At 47.4% G+C, this 20,440-nt stretch overlaps 1 protein-coding gene and 1 pseudogene across 1 annotated transcript; both read right to left on the reverse strand.

The window, feature by feature from the left end:
* Positions 1-887: 887 nt before the first annotated feature.
* On the reverse strand, positions 888-7,868 carry SFXN3 (sideroflexin 3). The gene is given in 11 exon segments (XM_036736373.1): positions 888-984; positions 1,162-1,209; positions 1,359-1,408; positions 2,110-2,159; positions 2,571-2,698; positions 3,038-3,123; positions 3,295-3,370; positions 4,183-4,281; positions 4,813-4,983; positions 5,616-5,776; positions 7,857-7,868. Coding segments are annotated over 11 exon segments (978 nt in total).
* Positions 7,869-8,218: 350 nt separating this feature from the next.
* Positions 8,219-10,132, reverse strand: LOC118830296 (annotated as a pseudogene).
* Positions 10,133-20,440: the final 10,308 nt, after the last annotated feature.

The following is a 20,440-nucleotide window of genomic DNA, read 5'->3' on the forward strand; positions in this document are numbered from 1 at the left end:
GAACTGCCCAAATCCTTTAGACAACCTTCATATATGAAGACAGCAATCATCCCTCCCTATCTTCCCTTTTTCAGGTTAACTATCCCCATTTTCTTCAACTGATCTATGTAAGACATGGTATCTAATGCTCTCACCTCTTCTGGAGGTACTCTAATTTCAGTATCCTTCTTAAAACATGGTGCCCAGAACTGAACATAATTCTTTACATATGGTCTACTCAGGATGGAATAACGCAGAGCTATAAAGGGTCTCATTTTGGAAGATAGGCCTTTACGGTTTGTACTTCAAATGACAACCACAAGACTGGAAAGTATCAAGTTTATTTGGGTACAAACTTTGTAACATGGAAATCATTGCTGGTAGTTGTTGGGAAAAGGGGAAAGGGAAACAGAAGAGCAAGATGCTAGGTGAGAAGGGCCCTGGGTGGGAGAGGTAGCCCTGAGCTTCCTCTCCCCCACCATACCCCAGTCCAATCATGAGAATAAGTGTCTTGTGGTATCTGAGATGAATGATGAAAAGTACACATACACACACACACACACACACACACACACACACACACACCATCCAGGAAGGGACAAGGTCCCTAAAGTTCACACTGGCTACTCTGAAGGATTGGGTAACAGCCTTGCAGATACTCTCTCCTACCCCTACCCTTAATGGCCATGTGTCTGTCCAGACCTTTAGGACTTGATGGGAGGAGGGGGCAAGCTCATTATTGGGCTCTAGGGGATGCTCAGGTATATCCCCTGGGAGCAGGGTAGAACAGAGAGCATGAGGGAGCAGCAGGGAGGGCAAAAATGGTATCACAGCTGACATGCAACAGCATCGGTTGCAGGAGTAGGGGAGGAGTGGGAGTGGAGAATATTGGATGGTCCCCACTCCCTTCAGAGTCCTTTGTTGAAGTAAACAACTTCAGTGTTTGGGCTCTGCTCCTTGATCTGAGCTCTGAGCTCAGGCTCCAGCCGGTTCACTGAAATAGAGCTGCAAAGTCACAGGCCAAGATGCCAGCATGATGGCCATCATTCCAGCACTCCTCCCTCCTCCCAGAGTGCCCACTCATTTCCATCCTGAAGTATTGGCAGCCTTTGATATTCCCCTCCACACTCCACACCCCTCCCATGGCATCACCAGCCCGAATCCCTCCTAAGGGGCACTTACCTCCTCTGGGGGAAAAGTGCGCAGCATAGGGGAGTGGAAAACAACAGACTGGAGGAGGGAAGGGAGGAGGGAGTCTGAGTGTGGCCACAAGTTCCCTTCCACCTACATCCAGAGCCTGAGGAGATGTCAGACCTCCCCTTCCCAGATTCCCTTATCCCTTCCTCCAATCATACATAGCCCCTTGCCCCAACACTTACCAAAACCCAACCAGCCCCACTTGCATGGGGCCCAAGAACCATGGCCCTCACTGTGGAAAGTGAATGGGAAGACTGAGCATGAGAAGGGGGAGAAGAGAATCATGCCTCTTCCGCATCTCCAAGAACAGCTCCCAACCCATCCAGGCCCAAACCTGTGAGCACACCCCTAAGGCCATCCTCTCTGACATGCTCCCAAACACTAGGCTGCAGCTCAGGGTCTCTTCCCTGCCCCAATCATGGCCTGGCCTACGTCCACTTTCCCAAAGCACTCTGGGTCCTCCTTCAAAGATCAAGCTTACCCATTCCAACCCACTCAGTCTCTAGGGTCAAGCTACAGTTTTTGGGGAAGGGTGGGGGATGGCCTCTTTGTGCTGCTCCTACCACATCAGTCAGTGTGTGTATAATAATATGATAATGTGGATAAGTCTGGTTTTGTAGCAGCATGTCAAACAACTGTTCCCACTATGTGCCTGTCTGTCACCGTAATGACATGACTGCTTGTATGTGATCTTTCCCACTCCCTCCCTTGGCTTCCTCCAACATGGGCCCTTTGCTCTCCCTGCCAGGATCTTCACCCACAATCCAGACTGGACAGTCTGGGGTCTAGGAAGGGACTGAGCTCTTCCCCTCCTAGAAAGATTTCTTTAACCAGCCCTCTGCTTTCACTGGTCACCCGGACAAATTCTAGTCCTTTCTTTATCCTTATGATGACACCCAATGTACTGAGGGAAGCAGGCAGGGGCTGGCATACCTTCAAGAAGTCTTTTTTCTCCAATATATTCATAATCAGAAGGGTTATGGCTAGAGGAAGGGGAGATCATAATAATGGCTAGCTTTTGTAAAGCACTTTACCTATGTTATCTCACTGATCCTCACAACAACCCTGTGAGATAGGTGCTAATATTATCCCTATTTTACAGATGACAAAACTGAGGCTAAGAGAGGTTAAGTGGTCAAGGCCACACAGCTAGTAAGTATCTAAGGCAAGGCAGGATTTGAACTCCTATCTTTCTTCCTCCAAGCTCTATCTACTTCACCACCTAGCTTCTCGCAATCTGAAGAGTGAAGACAGGCCAAGTATTGCCTGGGAAAAAGGGAATAGCTCCAAGAGTCCAGCCATGCCTCCAGGGTCCTCAGTGCCTCCCCCATGACCCTACCTCCCCCTCCTGTCTTCCCCATCCCATCCTCCTCTCATTCTATCCCAATGCTCACTCATAGCAGGCATGATCATGTAGATCCGGGATGTCACCACCTGGAAGATGCCCAGCTGAGCCACCTTTGAAGAACAGCCCAACCTGTGGCCCAAATCATCAGTCACGGGGATCCCCACCAGCATCTCCCTGGGTCCAAGGCATGGATATGGAGGGGAAAGGGCAGTATCAGACTCCAAGTCCTGCATCCTCACATATATGCATTTAGACCACTAGATTCCCCTGCCACACCCACCCACCCAACATCCCCTCAGATGGTCCTGGCCCATGTCTGTGGGGCATCAAGGTTGACTGCTGACCCATTCCCAGAACCCTCCAGGGGCTGGCAGGGCACATGGCTAGGCTGATCAGAGGGATCTAAAAGCCCACCCCCAGGGCTCCCTCCCAGGAAGAAAGGTGAGTTCTCTTCTGTTTTGTGAGGTAAGAGTGAATGGTTCACCCACAGGCACCCCCCCCAGCCTTCCTCACCTCTGCCTCATCAGTGGGATGTTGATGCAATTGGCGGCAGCCACAGCCATGAATGGGATGAAGCAGCTAACCAAGCTAGGCAGATGCTAGAGGAGGGGGCACTGGTCAGGTAGAGCCAGTCACGGAGTACAGAATGTCTGTGATGGGGGATGGGAACCATGGGGGAGGACTGATGTGGGGAGAGCTTTGGGGGAGCCTCTGACAAGAAGGCCCTGGAGGAATGAAGGGGCTGGAGGACATTGAGATGCGGGGCTTACTTGGGTGAGGGATTTGAGTCCCAGAGCAGTGAGCATGGCCCCAGTGGTGGCACTTGTGTAAGCTGTTGCCAGCTGCCTGTGGACAGAGGGGCCAGGTAATGAGAGTAAAGAGATGGAAAAGCACTTATTAAGCATTCGCTGTGTTCCAGGCACTGTACTAATTACTGGGGCTACAAACACAAGCAAACAAGATGTTCCTTGTTCTGAAGGAGTTTACATTATAATAGAGGGAAGCAGCACATAGAGAAGAATGCTAGCCAGGGAGGAGAGCTTGGGTTTGGTGAAGTGATCCAGCAGGGCAATCGATCGACACATCCTTTCCAGAAGCAATGGCAGTATTGATCTGATTACCGTGCCCGAAGCAGGGTACAAGCTCCGTAGCAGAGCAGATGTGGAGATGCCCAAGGTAGACAGCTGGATGCGATATGAAACATGACCTGGTCTGGGGCCAGCCAGGTCTGGCGAGAGAACAGAGGTAACAGAGACCTTCCACAGCTCATGACCTGGTCCAGGGCACAGTCTGGGCCCAAGTATACCTTACACCAGGTGTGTCTGAAGGCACAGACAGAGAAAAAGTCTCCCAATATTAACTCCCAAACCCTGCAAACAGCCTTCAAAGGTCACCTCAAGTAGATGAGGAAGCCAGTTCAGGGATACAGGGGAACGGCTCCCAGGGCCAGATGCCAGGATTGTGCTATAAGGCCCATGAGAGAGAGGTCAGTGAAGGCAGGAGCCTGTTTTGTCATCTATAGCCAGGAAAATGGAAGCTCTTTAAGGGCAGGACTCTTTACATTTTTGTCTCTGTACCCCATGAAGCACGTAGCACAGCTTCATATAGTAAGTGCTTAAGAAATGCCCATTAGATGGAACCGAAGGACTGCTTCTTACCTCTCAGTAACTGTCATGTCCCCACTTCTATTGGAGTAGTTGACAACAGCATTGAAGGACTGGTTCACCCACCACCAGAACACCACAGCTGAAATCTTCCTGCGGGGATAGGTAGGTTTATCCCTGTACTCTGAGATCCTAATTCCCTGATGACTATTTCTAACCCTTCCAAGTAGAGACCTCGACAGCTATCCTCAAAGCCCCTCATGCTATACACACCACTGAACAGACTCCCCTTCAATGGTAATCCCCAAACTGTCCATTCAGAGACCCTGGTGGTTATCTTTACTTTCCATCTCTGCCCAGAATTCCCAGTGATTATCCCCAAGCTCTCCATAGAGGCCCTAGTGATATTCCTCATCTTCCCCATTACACACACACACACACAAGTATCTAGGGTAGGTGGATACATGGGTCATAGACCTTCATATGTAGAGAGGCATGAGAAAGGGGTAGCATTAAGAGGCCAAAGAAATCACCAGTGAAGAACCCAGTTTCCTTCTACTACTAGGGCATGAATAGATTGGGTGCCACCGATATAGTATCCGAAACCCATCTCCCTTCCATGAATTATGATGAATTATGCCATGTTGGCCTATAGGAGCCCAGTGTTTGGGCTGGGGCACCTACCTGCAGAAGGTGAGCATGCAGCCACTGATAATCATATTCATGGGCACTTGGGCTGACATTCATCCAATGAGATAGAGCTTCTCCCCAGTGTCAGGGTGGAAGGCTGAGTCATATTTATACTTGGCCTTCCATAGATCATCTTCAGTTAGCCCAGGGGTCACAATCCCTGCCCTATTTGGGAGGGACAGTCTTGCTATCCTGGGAAGGCACCCCAGGAATCCCCAAGTCCTCTCATCCCATAAGCCCCCGCCTGCTTGGGTACAGAGACTTGGGCACAGGGAAGCATCTTACAGGGATCCAGGAGTATAGGCCTCAGGTCTCAGAGTCCAGGGGCCTACTGTTCCCCCCCACACACACTTTGGGCCAAACTCCTCTCAGTTACCCCTGATTCGTCACTACAGCTACAGCGAGAGGGCCCCTAGGCTCCATCTGAAGACAGTTGCCGACAGTAATGATGTCAGGTTGAAGGGGCCCACACTGGGAATGGTCCAGAGGCTGAGGCTAGGGCCAGGAACTATTTCAAGGACTTTAGTTTTTGTGAAGGTGGCATAGTTAGCTGCTCTCCATGTGCCCCTCTAGGAGTAAGTGCCCATCATTTCCCCAGGAGAAGGTGCAATAGGAAGAAGGGTCTCGTCCATCCTTATCCCTGATACTTAAAATTTGACCTCAAAAACATTTGGTTTAGGAATTGTAGTTCTCTAGAATGCTTGAGAAACCTAACAATGAGGTCAGGAGTGGAGTGGTCACTTGCAGTTCTGCTTGGGACTAGGGAGGACAGGAAGGAAGGGCAAGGAGGATATCACCTGTAGTTCTCCACAATGGTTCGGGCATTATGCAATTTATCCTCAGATAGCATTAGATTCAAGGAGTTGGTGACAGTGAAGAAATGCTTAGCTCGGCCCACAAAGGTGGCCTGGTCTCATCGAGGATCATAGATATTGATGTCTAGAGGCAACTCACTCATCTTCTGCAAAGGGAAAGCAGGGCAGGAAGATCAGATACCACACAGCACCCAAACTCCCACACTGTATTCAGTCCTTTTTTCTGGGCCCCAAACTGTTAAGGCATGAACTCTTTATGGGGTATTGTTGTTGTTTGTCCTTCATTTTCAAAGAGGACCAATGACATCACAGGGTGATGTGCAGACTCATGTTTGAACTGGATTTAAGTGAGGCAGAGTTGCACAAAGTCATCAACCTCACTTTCTCTTCCTGAATTATTGAAACCCAGGGGCAAGACAAAAGTCAAGAGGACTGGTGATGGTTTAGAATGCAGTGGATGACCTTGGAGTCTTTGATGCCTGACCAAGCTCTAAGCCCTCCACAAAGCCTGCTTCAGCCACCTCCATGGCCCTTGAAACAAACTGTTATCATTCATCCATTCCAAGAGGAGAAATCTTCATATGCTTGAGGTAGACATCTCATCAGTTACCCTCAACCTGGTTTATCCAGTCTGCTGAGATGATTTACCAGAGTGTGGCCACTCTGCATGCAACAGTTTCTTGGAGCCACAGGTTGCATGTCAGGTAGACACCAAAGGTGGATGAGCAGCCCTGAAAAGGGCTCTACGAGCCATCACACCAGAGATGCTAGTCCTCCTTAAATACCCCAGGAAGGAACAGATGACCTTGATCTAAGCCCACATCACCTGCATTAGGATGCTTTCCCTAAGGAGTGTATGTCATTGTTCTAGTATGAGGATCCTATCCCTGTCTCCATCCCATAGAAGAGGTCAGCCTAAGACTCTCCTGAAACCACAAGGTTGATGCTTCTCTGACCTTTAGGCTTCTCTAAGAAATAGCAGAAAAATCAATGGGCTCAGGTGAGGTGAGGAAGGAGAACTGTTCACTTATTAACCTAGAGTTTGGGGAGTAGGGAAGATCAACAGAACTAGGCTGAAATGGTCTGAATCCTGAAGCCTTTTTGTACATAAGCATGAACTTGTGTATACATATGAGTTCCCATATGGTCAGAGAATATATGTGTATTTATGTGTGTACATGTGAATATATGTACACTGATGTCCCCAGATACCATGGTAGGCAATAGCAGTGAAAACAGCAGATGGCCTACCCCGGAGCTAAGGAGCTAGAACAGAGCCTCCGTCACTTAACTGATAAGGATACGTGCCCCAGCCCTGGCTCCTTTAAGGAACGAGTTTGAAGCCTTCCCCCTTCTCTCTACTACAGAACCTATTCTACCCAATACCATGAACCATCTGAGAAAACATCTCCACTCTATCCTAGTGGGTGGGACCTATTGCTGATACTCAGTCCTTCCTCCTGACACTTCCTCTCCTATTTGCCATCACTGGACCAAGACTGGTGAGATTGCCTCTGGCCCCTCTTGGGGATTGGATTTTGAGGCTCCTTTTCTCTGGAACTTGCTTCCACATGTGGAGATGCTAATCCAGAATAGTACATGGAAAGAGTGCTGGATGTTCTAGTTAAGACCTGGGTTTGAATCCTACTTCTGATACCACCGATGTGACCTTGGTCCTCAGTTTCCTCATTTGTAAAATAAGGGAATTGGACTAGATGGCCTCTGAGGTTCCTTGCTGCTCTATGATCTTACTTGGGTTTGTTTCAGTGAATCATTCAACAAAGGCACCACCTCACACCCATTTAATACCATTAAGCATTGAGAAGATCCAGGTCTTGATGCCAGGATCCTCTCAGGGACCAAGACCTCAGCTATCAGTCCCATCCAGAAGCCAAATGCACAATAAAAGTACAAAATATCCTCTGGCTATGCAACACCTCCACCATTTTAGAGTTCAGCCCAGCCCCTTCTTTCTTGGTAGGTGGAGAAAGAACAGACTGGGCCCTACAGGGTAGAAGTCTCAAACTGGTCTTTCCTCTATCCTAGAGCTGGCAAACTCTTGTTTCCTCCTCTCCTAATCCCTTTGATTGCAAGACCCCTTCTCTCCTATTTGCTTCCCTATCTCTCAGTGGAGGACCTCATCTCCTAGGTTACTGAGGAAGTCAAAGCTATTTACCATAAGCTCCATCTTCTCTCCTGCTCCATACCTTAAAGCTCTTCTACCTTGTTCTCCATTCTCTTCTCTTTTGCTTTTTTTTGATGAAGGGGTAGCCTGTGTACTTGCCAAGGCTACCTATGCCCGTGATACCATCACTGTCTATCTCCTTTGGAAGTTTCAATCATTCCCTCTCTCTCATTGTCAAGCTCTCCTTATGTACTGGCTCCTTCTCCACCTTCAAATATGCCCACATCACCTCCATCTTTAACAAACTTTCATTTTACAATGATATTCCTTCAAGCTGTCATTTTTACACTTCTTATTTTCTTTTATTGTTGTTGCTTAAAGGGCATTTATTAAGGGAGTGATCAGGGTGGCAGATGCACCTCAGATGCACTCTTTATTGGCTGCCCCATTACTCTTTCAGTTATGTGCTGGGATGTCTGTGATCTACGTCATCAGGAAGCCGCACACCCATGCTCTGTAGAAGGTTAGAAGCAGGTCCTGCCAGTCCAGTTTGGGAATGATAGGATTCTAAGATATTTGAGACCAAGTTCAGATCCATGTCCACAAGTTCCAAAACAGGACCATCTGCTGTTGCTTCATCATTATCAGAATCGCTGCCAAGAGTTTAAGACAGTTCCTTTGTCAAGTTGTCCATTTGTTTCCAAGCGGTGAAGCTTTTCCTAATGCTAGTATGTGCTAGTTCCTGGTCCATCTGGACCATTAATGATTTGATACTCTCTAGAGTTTCTTTTGTAGAGGCCTTTCCCTCTGGGCCCTGGGTTCCAAGGTCTACCTTGTCATCACTGTCTATGCATTCACAATCCTTCTCATCCAGATCATCACCATCTAAGTCATCAGTCTGACCCTCCAAAATCTTGTCAAAGTAATTGAGGAAAGAATCTGCATCAAAGGTGATAGGTGCCTCAGATGGTCCCGAGGCAGTTCTGCTCCTTTGTGAGTGGAGACTGGATACAAATGCCTTTGCACTCTCTGTGACTTTGATTAGGTCATAGTTCTGCTCCTCCTCCCCTTTGGGAGTGGGAGTGAGCACTGGTTCATCTTTACCAGTTGCTTCCTGCAGAATCTGGTCCAGCTGATCCGGTGAGAGATACTGCCACTGATCATCATCCTCTAAGGGGAGATTAGCATCTTCTTTCTTAAGCTCCTCCAGATCAAAAGGCACTGTTTGTAATAAAGTTAAGATTTCTTCCCCTGGACTTACATCAAGAAAGTTTTCTGAACCATTCATAGATTGCTGAAAGTAGTTCTCTGCCATGTGTAGTTTCTGCAAGTACTTGGTAGAGCCTTCTATCTCTCCCTCAAAATAGTCTCCGTTTCAGGCTGTCGAGAAAGCCATTCCAAAGAGAGCTGTTCATAATTAGAGACTTCTTAAAGTCAGGAAATGTATTGGCTTTAGTGCACAAAATCTCAAAGCCATGAGCCAGTTTCATGCCCACTTCATGTGCTCGGTACTGGGTGTAGGACTGGGGAGGCAGACTATGCCCACTTCGGCGGTCTGGCACAAACCTCTGTTGTACCAACTGCGCATACAAACACTTTGTAAATGTGAGCAAAGCCATTATATGTGTTCCTGGCAAGAACATTTTGAAAGTTCAGCAGGCTCAAAGGTCAATACGATCCTGTAAGTAAAAGGCCTGGACAGCTACAGCTATCAGTTGAGGATTTTGCTTCAAAACTGCCACAGCAGCAGCTGGGAGGAAGCAGTGAGCTAGATGAAGAAATGTTTGGATTTTTTCTGGGTACCCTTTGATTTGCCTATTTACTGCTGCCTGGATAGATTCTGAGGTGACAATTTTTTCAGAGTGACTGACTGATTGTGGGAGGTGTGGCAGGTAACCAGGATATTTCCCCAGCTTTCTGTGGTGCTGCAGTAATGCACGGTTCTCCACAGCAAAGAAACACTCTGTTGGTACTATTATCAGGATGCAACCATTTAGGGAGAAATTCAGCAACTTCTATTAGCAAGAATTCACCATCATTGTCTTCAATCCCTGCTACTAACTCTGGAAACTTTTTCGTAATGTGCTTTATTAGGCAAACAATAAACCACTCATCCTCAAAGTTATCCCCAAATTTAGTTACACCAATGATATGAGCAGGAATGCTGCCTTTAAGCAGGTTTGTATCTGAGATTAGAAGGATGATTTCGCCAGATATAGGAAACCAGCAGCGGTGCATACTGGGTCGTTATTACTGCAATATACTTCCGAAGGACCTCTTTGTGTTTTTCTGGATCTCTTGGTTCTTCTGGTAACAAAAACAGATGATATTCCACTGCATCTTCTGCCACTGACAACTTCATGTTCCCCTCCATTCTTGTTCTCGGAAAAGTGGCTCAGGCAGCCGCCGGCAGGCAAAGTGTCCTGGGCCCACCAGAGAGGTAGATGGTAGCAGAGGGGAGGGGAAGGGAGGGGAGGGGAGGGGAGGGAAGGGGAGGACAGGAGAGGAGAGGTGAGGGGAGGAGAGGGGAGGGGAGGGGAGGTGAGGGAAGGGGAGAGGAGAGGAGAGGAGAGCCCTCTTCTTATTTTCAAACCCCAACTCCTAGAAACCATTCTCTATACTCATTGCCTCCCACTTACTTTGAACAGCATCACTGAAACTGCTATAAGATCACCAACCATCTTTTAAATGCCTAATCCAATGATCTTTTCTTAGTTGTCATCCTACTTAATCTCCATGAAGCTTCTGAACCTGTCAATCATTCTCCCGTTCCTACACACCCTCTCCTGGAACTGGGGAATTGGGCATGTTTTTCTAGGAGAAGGGAAGACTCAGAAGGGACATGATAATTACCTTCAAGTATTTGAAGGTCTGTCAGTAGAGGAGCAATGAGATTTGTTTTCTTTAGACTCAAAGGGCAAAAGCAGGAGTGGTGGAAGAAAGTTGAAAAAAGGCAAATCCAGGTTTGATATCAGGGGAAAAAACTTCCTAATGGTTAAGAATTTCCAAAAGTAGAATGAGCTGCTCAAAGATGTCACAAGGTCCTCCTCATCAAAGGGCTTCAAGTGCAGACTGGGTGACCACTTATTGGGTACAGTGTAGTGGAGATTCCTTTTATCAGGTAGGATGGACTAGAATCTATCTAGTCCCTAGATGACCCCGAGGTCCCTCATCATTCTCAAATTCTGGGATTCTGGTGACTGTGACATTACTCTCTCCTGGTTCTCCTCCTACCTATCTGACTCCTCCTCCTCAGTCTCCTTTGCTGGAACACCATTTACCTCCTACCCACTAATCTTGGGCTTCTCCCAAAGTTCTGTCTTCTCTCCAATCTTTTCCTTGGCAATCTCATTAACTGCCATGGGTTTAATTATCATCTTTATACAAATGACTTCCAAATTAACAGTTCCAATACCATCTTTCATCTACTGAACTCCAGTACCTAATTACCTCATTATAGAGCCTTGAGGAATGCCCACAGTCAGAGAGTATGATATGATGATGTACCAGCAAAGGGAACTGAGAAGTCAGGTTGATGGAGAATCAAGAGAAAACTGTCACAAAAGTTCAGGGAAGAAAAAATATGGGAGAAAAGGGTAGTCAATAGTGACAAATCATGCAAAGAAGTTGAGAAGGATGAAGATTAAGAAAATTCCATTATGAAAAATTTAAGTAAAAGTCTAACAATTAAGAGATATCATAACTAGAGAAAGTGATTTCACCTGACTGGTGAGGAGAGAAGCCAGATTGCAAAGAACTGAGAAATGAGAGGATAGGAAGTTACATTTGGGATACATTGAGACTGAGTTGTGTATGGACTGCATGGATGGATATCTGCAGTAAACACACATGCCCGTACTCTCTTTACCCTCTGTCATTATGAAATAGCAATTGTCTTCTGTTCTGTCCAGAAACTCTGAGAGTCTTCCCTTCCTGGAGTGATTCTTTTGTGATGGCAAACTAGATCTCAATGCTCACCTAGCCCTTAATGAATGGGCATTGCCTCAGTGAGACCTTAGCTTAAAAAAACCGAAGTCTCCCACTGCATCCTAGGCCATCACCAGTTACCTTGACTTATGTTTTGCCACTGGACTCTGGAGAAGAGATTGAGGCTGACTTTGCACAGCTCTTCCTCACTTAAATCCAATTCACACCCAAGTTAATATCCTTGTGATATTGTTGGTCCTCTTCTAGAACGAAGAATGAACAACACCCTCTCTCACTCAGTGACTTGATTATCTCCCATTAGGTTTGATCATCATCTGTAAACAAATGTTGCCCAAATCTATATGTCCAGCTCTAGTCTTTCTCCCGAGCTCCAGCTGTGCATTTCCAACTGCTTAGTTTATATTTTAAGCTGGATGTTACATGAGCAACACAAACTTAACATGTCCAAAACAGAACTCATTATCTTTTCCCCCAATCTATGCCCCTTCCAAATTTTCCTCTTTCTGATGAAAGTACCACCATCCTCGGGGGCCATCACCAGTTCTCCTGATCTATGTTTTGCCACTGGACCTATATGGCTCCAGAGGAGAAAGTGAGGCTGGTGACTTTGCACAGCCCTGCCTCACTTAAATCAAATTCACTTGCAAGTAATGGCATGACCTCCCTGATGTCACGGTCCTCTTCAAGAACAAAGGACAAACAACCACCATCCTCACAGCCATCCAGAATTTTAGCTATGGTGTTGTTCTTGACGCCTTACTCTCCTTCATTCAATAACTCTATTAAGTTGCCAAATCTTGTCATTTTTACCCCCATAACATCTCTTGCATATATCCCCTTATCTTTAATCATGTGGCCAACACCATAGTTCAGGATATCATCACCCTGAAGTACAGCAACAGCTTCCTTATAGGTTTTCCTTTCTCTACCCTTCTCCTTTTCCAATCCAGCCTCCACACAGCTATCAAAGTGATTTTCCTAAAGTTCAGAACTGAGCATATCACTCCCCTCCTCAATAAACTTCAGTGGCTCTCTATTACCTCTAGGATCACATATAAGTTTCTGTTTGGCTTTTTAAATCCTTCACAACCTGGCCCAATCTTTTTAAACACTGACCTCCTTCAAGTGACTTGTGCCTGGAATGAACTTACTCTCTCCTCCTCCTCCTCCCTTGCCTTTTAGAATCCCTTGTTTCCTTCAAAAACTTGTTCAAACACCACCTTCTACATAAAAGCTTTTCCTGAGCCTTGCCCATCCCTCTTCATCATGCAGCTCTCCTTCCCCCCTCCTATCCCCGATATTAGCACCTTCCAGACCAAAATTTTACCATATGCTTTTTAAAAATATATTTAATGGGGGTAAACTGGTCAGTGCAGGCCCTGGTTTTCCCCGTTTGTCTTGAGTTCAAGGAGTCATGTAGAAACTTGAGGGAGCCAGTTTTCAGCCATGACTACTCAAGGGTTGCTATCATCCCTGTGTGATGATAAAGTCTTCTAGTTGACCATAGAGCTGGAAGAACTGATGATTCAGGAGTTGCTGAGTCAGACTTGAATACACATGTAAAAAGAGCAACCTGCTCATATCTCAATCTTTTTCCTTTGCCAGTGAGAGAAGACAAGTTTGCTTTGACATAGTCCCAAAAGTGTGGTAAGAGATAGGCATCAGACCTATTTCCCATGCAGCTATGGGGTCTATGACAAATGGCCAGCTCCATAACTTTGTATTTATTCCTTTCTGATTCAAATAATATTTTTCCTGATTACATATTAAAACAATTTTAACATTCCTTTTTTAAAATTTTAAGTTCCAAATTCTCTCCATCCCTCCCCACTCCCCACCCTGAGACAGTAAGCAATTTTATATAGGTTATATATATAAAATCATGCAAAACATATTTCTATATTAGTCATGTTGTGAAAGAAGACATAGACAAAAAGCACAAAAAAAAGAAAGTTAAAAATTATGTGCTTCAATTTGCATTCAGACTTCAATTCTTTCTTTCTCTGGAGGCAGGTAACATTTTTCATCTTGAGTCCTTTGGGATTATCTTGGATGACTGTATTGTTGAGAAAAGCTAACTCATTCACAGTTGATCACCACTGTACAATACTGCTATTACCTATGTATAATGTTCTCCTGGTTCTGTTCACTTCACTTTGCATCAGTTCATGTACGCCTTTCCAGATTTTTCTGAAATCGTCCTGCTTGCCATTTCTTATAACACAGTAACATTCTATTACAATCAAACATCACAACTTGTTCAACCATTCCCCAACTGATGGATATCTCATCAATTTCCAATTCTTTGCCATTCTTCTCTGATTCAGAAGCAGATGTGACCTGAGTTCAGGAGACTCAGAGGTCTCATTAGCATCCTAAATCAGTAATAGGGTCCACTGGTGTCCAGTTGCAATAGCCACAGGAGTCAAGAGCTGACTATGCCAGGCAGCTTTAAGGTCTAGATAGACTTTAGTGCAGCAGTTTAGTGGCCTGATTCAGTAGCAGATCAACCCATCCAACAGAGATGCTATACCGTGGGAGGAACCAGCCCAGTAGACCATCTAGTCCCTCACTGATGCCACAAGGAACAGAACCTCATAAAGATTCCACAAAAGGAGAAAAGGACTTCCAAGGTCAGAAGTCAGGAAGCACCTTTTTGCCACCTATGTTCTCTGCACATATGCCTTATTACCACTATATTTTAAATTTTAGTCCACTATTCTTTTGAGCATGCAAGACCAGGGTGTGCCTCCAGGTGGGGGTGGGGCAGAGTATTATACCAAATGTTCATAGCATACCTTCTTAGTAAATATCCTTTCTAAAAGATAATCTATGTCTACTGGCTAACTGTGAATAGAAGGCAAAGGAAATGGATTGGGAGGGGGGGAGGTTAGTGATGGGCAGTATGAGAAATAGCCCTTTAGAGTTATTCCTAGAACTTGAGAGACCAAGTCACAGCTGCATTCTAAAGACCAGGCCTACCACTATGAGTTCACTTGAGGGAATTAGCCCCAGAGGGATTGCTACAGATATTATGAATATACATGTTAATGTACAGATTGTCTCTTCCTATAGAATGTAAGATCCTTGAGGGCAAGGATTGTTTCACTAGCATAGTACCTGTAACCCAGTAGATGTTTTTTTTTATTTTTTAAAATTAATTAATTTATTTATTTTTAGTTTACCACACACAGTTCTACATAGTTTTGAGTTCCAGATTTTAATGATCTTTCTTTTATTACCTTCCCACCCAAACCCAAGCCTCCTACAAAATTCTCTAGCCTCCCAGTTACACATATTCACAATATCAGAGTCATCTTTTCCTTCTCCCTCACCCCACCTACCACAGCCAATCAATTAACAAGTTTTGGCAAATCTACCTCCATAATCTCTCATGTGTCCCTTTTCCTCCACTTATATGGCAACCTGCCCTCACTGCCTCTCACTGGGGATACTGCAATAGTATCTTAATTGGTCTTCCTGCTTCTGGTCTATCTGCTCTCTAACATGTCCTCTAAAGAGCTAACGAAATGCCCTTCCTCAAAGCACAGCGCTGACTGGGTCATCTCCAGTGGCTCCCCTTTGCCTCCCCCCATCTAGGCACGGAAAGCCTCCTCCATCCAGCTCCAACCTGCCTCTGCAGACTTAGTTCCTATTTTAGTTCACATGCTCCACATTCCAGCCAGACTACCCTACTGAGCCTGACATTCTATCTGCCTTCTCTGGGCCTTTGCATAGGCTGTGGTTCCCTGGGCCTGCAATGTTCTCTCTCCTCCCCTTTGCCCCTTAGAATCCTTAGTTTCCTCCAAGGCTCAGCTCAAGTGCTACTTCCTTGGGGAAACCTTTCCCCATCTCCCTGGTTGCCAGTGTTATCTGTCTTCTCACGTTACATATCTGTGTAGATGTATCTCTCCAGCAAGCTATATGTTCCTTGAGAATAGTGACCATCTTGTTTTTGTCTCTGGATCCCCAATGTCAAGCAAGACTACTTGTACAAAGTAGGTACTTTGTAAATGCTGGCTGAATTGCATCTAATGAACTCCTGTACATGCCAGAGTGAAATGTGTGGGGCCTGTGCATAAGTATGCATGTTGTAAACCTGTCCTTGTGCCATTCACAGGTAATTTCTTCCTTTCCTGTTCCAAATATCTCAGTTGCACAGTGACTTTCTGTCTCACAGCCACAGACTCAGGAGCTAAACACAATTGCCCCCGATGGGTGCTCAGTCCCCGCCTCTCCTCCCTCCTTGGGCTCTGAGTCCATGCTTTCCCAACTTTTCTTGCCCAGGTGGAAGCTGGAAACTTATGTACAGCAGACAGACACACCCTCTAACCCTGCCCCACCACTCTCAGGAGAACAGGGACCTCCTGAGAGTCCTTTCCCCTTCTGTTCCACAGATAAAGAGGGACCCTTCCCAGGGGCAGACCTGTTAAGAGAGAGAGCCTCTACGGAGAGATATTCCTTCCTCTGGGTGTCCCTTCTGTCTCCCATTGAGAACAAGAGGCCCCCAGGGACCATCTGGCCACCATTAAGCAAAATCCTTCATAGGGATTAACCTTCTATCCTATCCATCCCAACACCATTAACAGGCACTGATACACACAAACCCTTCACCCAAAGACATACACACACACACATACCCATCCCACAACTACACAATAGTGGCACATGGAGGACATCACAGACACAAATGGAGTGATGCTGGGGGCATGCACCCAGTATACATACATAAGAAACACAAACTAATCACTTGTTCAAACTCCTAAAACTTAGAGGTTGGCTAAGTTGTGGTGGGAACGGGAGAAGGCTGAAGCCTTGGGAAGATGAAGGGGTGACAAGTGAGATCAGCAGCACCTGGAGCTCACCACAGAACCACCACCCCCTTTTCCCTCCACTGGACCCAACCCTGCCAAACCCAGCTTTCACTCACGCTCCTCTGGCAGCTGCCTCCCTCCCTCTCGCTTTCTACATTTGATGGACAGCCCAAGCCTCCCTCACTGCTACCACTGGAAATCACCCATGATGTGATCTGAACCCCACCCCATAGCCAACAGGGCTAAAGGAAGCAACACAGGCCCTCAAGGCTGGAAGGGGGTTCTGGGGGTCCAGCTCTGGTGGGTGGGAGGAAAAGAGGCTATCAGACCAGGCTGCTCCACTCTGGGCCCACCTGCCCCCTTTGCCACACACACACACACACACACACACACACACACACATACTGGGAATCCTAGGACTGAACTGGGAGAGTTGGTGCTTACTCTCCTAGCTGAGGAACATGAGACCGTTAACTCAGCAAAAGCACCCTGGGCCCAGGGTAAGGCCCTCCCCCACCTCCAGCCATCCCTGCAGAAGCAGGAGGTGGGGCTGGGGTGTGAGAGGAGAGGGGTGGCAGAAGAAGGAGTGCCCTCAGCAACTGAGGGTATTAAGAGGTTCAGGTTACAGCTCCTAGTTGTTTATGTGTTTCTGCATTTGCTGACCATTGGCCAGGAATCTCTGCCCTCACCCTACCAGCTCTGTGTCCTTCCCCTAGAGTTTCTTCTGTCCTTAGTTCCCAAGTCTCTGAGCTTCACAACCAGGGCTCCCTCTCTCTTCTCCACCCCCAATCTTTGGGATCACATTCCTTACAATTCCTTCCCCAACTCTTTGTCATTCTCCCCAGAACTCTCCTCCAGAGTACCTTCCACTCTCTGCTCCCCCCCCTTCCTTGGTGGTATTTATCACAGAGCTTTATCATAGAGCTAAATTTGTTCCCCTTCCCCAGGCCTCTCCTCACACTGACCTCCTGTGTAGCCTCCTTTCCCCTCAAATCACCTCCTCCTAATGTTATACCGACAGCGAGCAAGACACACGACAAGAGTATAAGTTTTAAATGGAGAAGTTTATTAGCCGGCGACCGTTCGGGGAAATAGAGTCTCCCAAATCAGAACGGCCACGATGCCAGTGAAGAAGCAGTATTTATACAAAAATACTAAGTACAGATGTTAGTTATCTCTTTGAAACTTACATGTTATCTTTAGCAGGCTCAATAAGCCTTTGTTAACTTTACAGAAAGAAAGGAACCCCCTAAATAGATTGTAAATACAATATATCAGATAGCTGACTTAGGCGTTGACCAGTATCTCTTCGTCCAATCTGCCATACATCCACGGTAGAGCATGAGATAAGAGCTAGGAGCAATCACATAAGAAAAGGAATATCCGGGGCTGAGGCTTTCATCCTTCAAGGCCGTAGGCAGACCGGGACAAATAGTCCAGCTGGGTTTTGTTGAGACAAGAGATAAAGTTGTAATTCAGTCAACTTAGTTAGATAAAGGAAGATCGTTAGGCTTTCCTGGTATCTAGCTTACATTCCATGGAAATATCTCAGGGGCCGTGGGGACTCGCCAAGAAGCAGGAACTCAGCCTGTTCTTTTATAGCACTCTGGAGTTTGCGATTAGGGGCTGGGGGCAGGGTTTTTAGCAATAGCTGGCTACTCAGGTATCACACTAAAAAATCTCTTCCTCTGGAATTCCCCCTTTATTCTTCTGGCACATTACTCCCAGAGCTGCTAAGGGTGGGGGGGGGGGGAAGTCTTGAGGGCTGCATAGAAATCTGTCTACTCTGTTAAAACAATGAATGGACAAGGGGAGCCTAGGTTGAGGTCACCCTGTCTGTGGACAGTCCACCTAATGTCCTTTGGCCCTGGCACAGAAGACTAACCTTTGTCAAGAATTCTTGGAAGACCCACTGCCTCTGGGAATTGCTGCCGCTGGCCAGTCAGGTCAGTGGGTCAGGAGGATTCCCTCTCCCCTTGGGATTTGTCCAGCTGGCCAGAAGCCCCGCTCCCGTTACCTTGGTCGGTAACGGACAAAGCCTTAACCTGAATACAGACACAGCTAGATACACACTCACAGGCACACACACTCCTACCCACCATAATTCCACATTCACACGCAGATACGCACAGATCAATACCTAATCGCAAACACAGTCAAACAAAGATGCACATCAGCACACAAAGAATACACAAAGGGAAGCTAATAGAAGTTAAGCAGGCGGCACACACTTCCTACTCATTCAATAACATACACACCTCCTTCCCCACCCCGAGAGGCACAGACCCTTGGTTTAGCCAAGTGGCATTCTTTTCCTCCACCTAAGAACAATGAGTGATAGATCTCTCAGGCCCCACAAAGGACACAGTTCTAAGGGGGTGGGGCTGGAGGTCCGGCAGAAACAACAGTGAAAACTGACACGTTTTTGAGGCATTTTAAATGAATCATCTCATCTGATTCTCACAACCTTCGCTGTTGCTAAGACCCAGGCTTTTCAGGCTTCCCTAAACCGACAAGGGGAAGAGAAAGGGGCGGGAAGCAGGGTGTCCCGATCAGCCCTTCTTAACGGGGGCCACTTTTGCTTGCTTCTCCACACTCAGCCCCTGGTCCTGGAGCCAGCAACCAGACAGCAGCCACAGAGCCGGTCTCACCCCTAGCAAACCCCGTTACGCAGGGGCGCAGAGATGTCCGACTAGGAGCAGGGCAGGAAAAGTAGACTGGCAGCCAAGCAAGCCAATAAGAAGCTCAGTTTGACTCGGGCTAGACCTATCTGTGCAAAGCCTCCCGTAAGGGGGCGGGGCCCTCGGCTGCAGGCAACCCGCGGTGCTTCTCAGCCTCAGGTGAGGCCCGCAGTAGCGGAACACCGAGCCAGGTAAGCGGAGCTAAAGGGACAGACTGAGGGAATACCTGGCTGGAGGAAGGAGGGTAATCGAGAGAGAGAGAGAGAGAGAGAGAGAGAGTGAGAGTGAGAGTGGAAATAAACTACCCGTCCCGCCACTTGCTGTATTCCTGGAGCTCTGCAGAGAGTCTTTGTGCCCGGGTTTTGGGAGTTCCCTAGTTGCTGAGGGGATGGGGGAGTGGGGGAGGGGGAAGTCGCCTTAACCCTCCTCCTGTGAGTCTTGGGCGAGGCGGGAGGGCAGCATAGCAGGATGGGGATATAGGGCGGTGGAAGAGGCCGGCCTTGGGCGAAGGGCGCAGGTATGAGCTCCCAAATCTCTTGGAAGGGGGAAGGGAGAAAAACCTATGGAGCTGTTCCTGGTACTGAAGCCTTCTCCCTTCCGCCCCCCAGCCCCTGGGGCTTCTTTTCATTCAATATTCATCCCTTCTTGAATATTCACAAATATGGGGGGGGGGCGCCGCTGAAGTGAGGGGAGTGGTGAAATTCCCAGAGACAGTCGTCTCCCTAAATGCCAGAAACCAGAAGTCTCAGGTCCCACCCCTTCTGGGTCCCTTCTTGGGCCCTAGTACTGGACATGGACGCTTCCCTAAACTCAGTATCAGGGCCCTGGATTGGATGATTACACAAAGAGGCCGAGGTGGAAGCAGGAATTGGGGGACAGAACCGGGACTGAAATGCTTCCCCGTCCCTAAAGGCCTTGATGCCTGTCTCGGGGTGGGATGTGGGAGAAGTGACTGTTTTAAGGGGGCGTCTGCCTTGAGGAGTAGGACACCGCCCCCTCTTGGCCCTAAGATTCCACCTCTCTCGCCAGGCCTAGGATGTCCCCGCTGTGCAGATACGGTAAGAGGGAGTAAAAGGCCCCTGGGAGGACCGCGCCGCCCCCACCCCGCCCCAAGGACTATGTCCTGGCCTGGCCGGAGAAGCCCGCTGCCTCCAGGGCGAGGACAGCAGAGCAACATAGGACCCCAGGTCCAGGGCTGAGGCTCGAGCGTATCGTGAGATCATAGAGCGATTCACTGCC

The sequence above is a fragment of the Trichosurus vulpecula genome, chromosome 8 (assembly GCF_011100635.1).
Source record: "Trichosurus vulpecula isolate mTriVul1 chromosome 8, mTriVul1.pri, whole genome shotgun sequence".
In the NCBI taxonomy this organism is placed as follows: Eukaryota; Metazoa; Chordata; class Mammalia; order Diprotodontia; family Phalangeridae; genus Trichosurus; species Trichosurus vulpecula.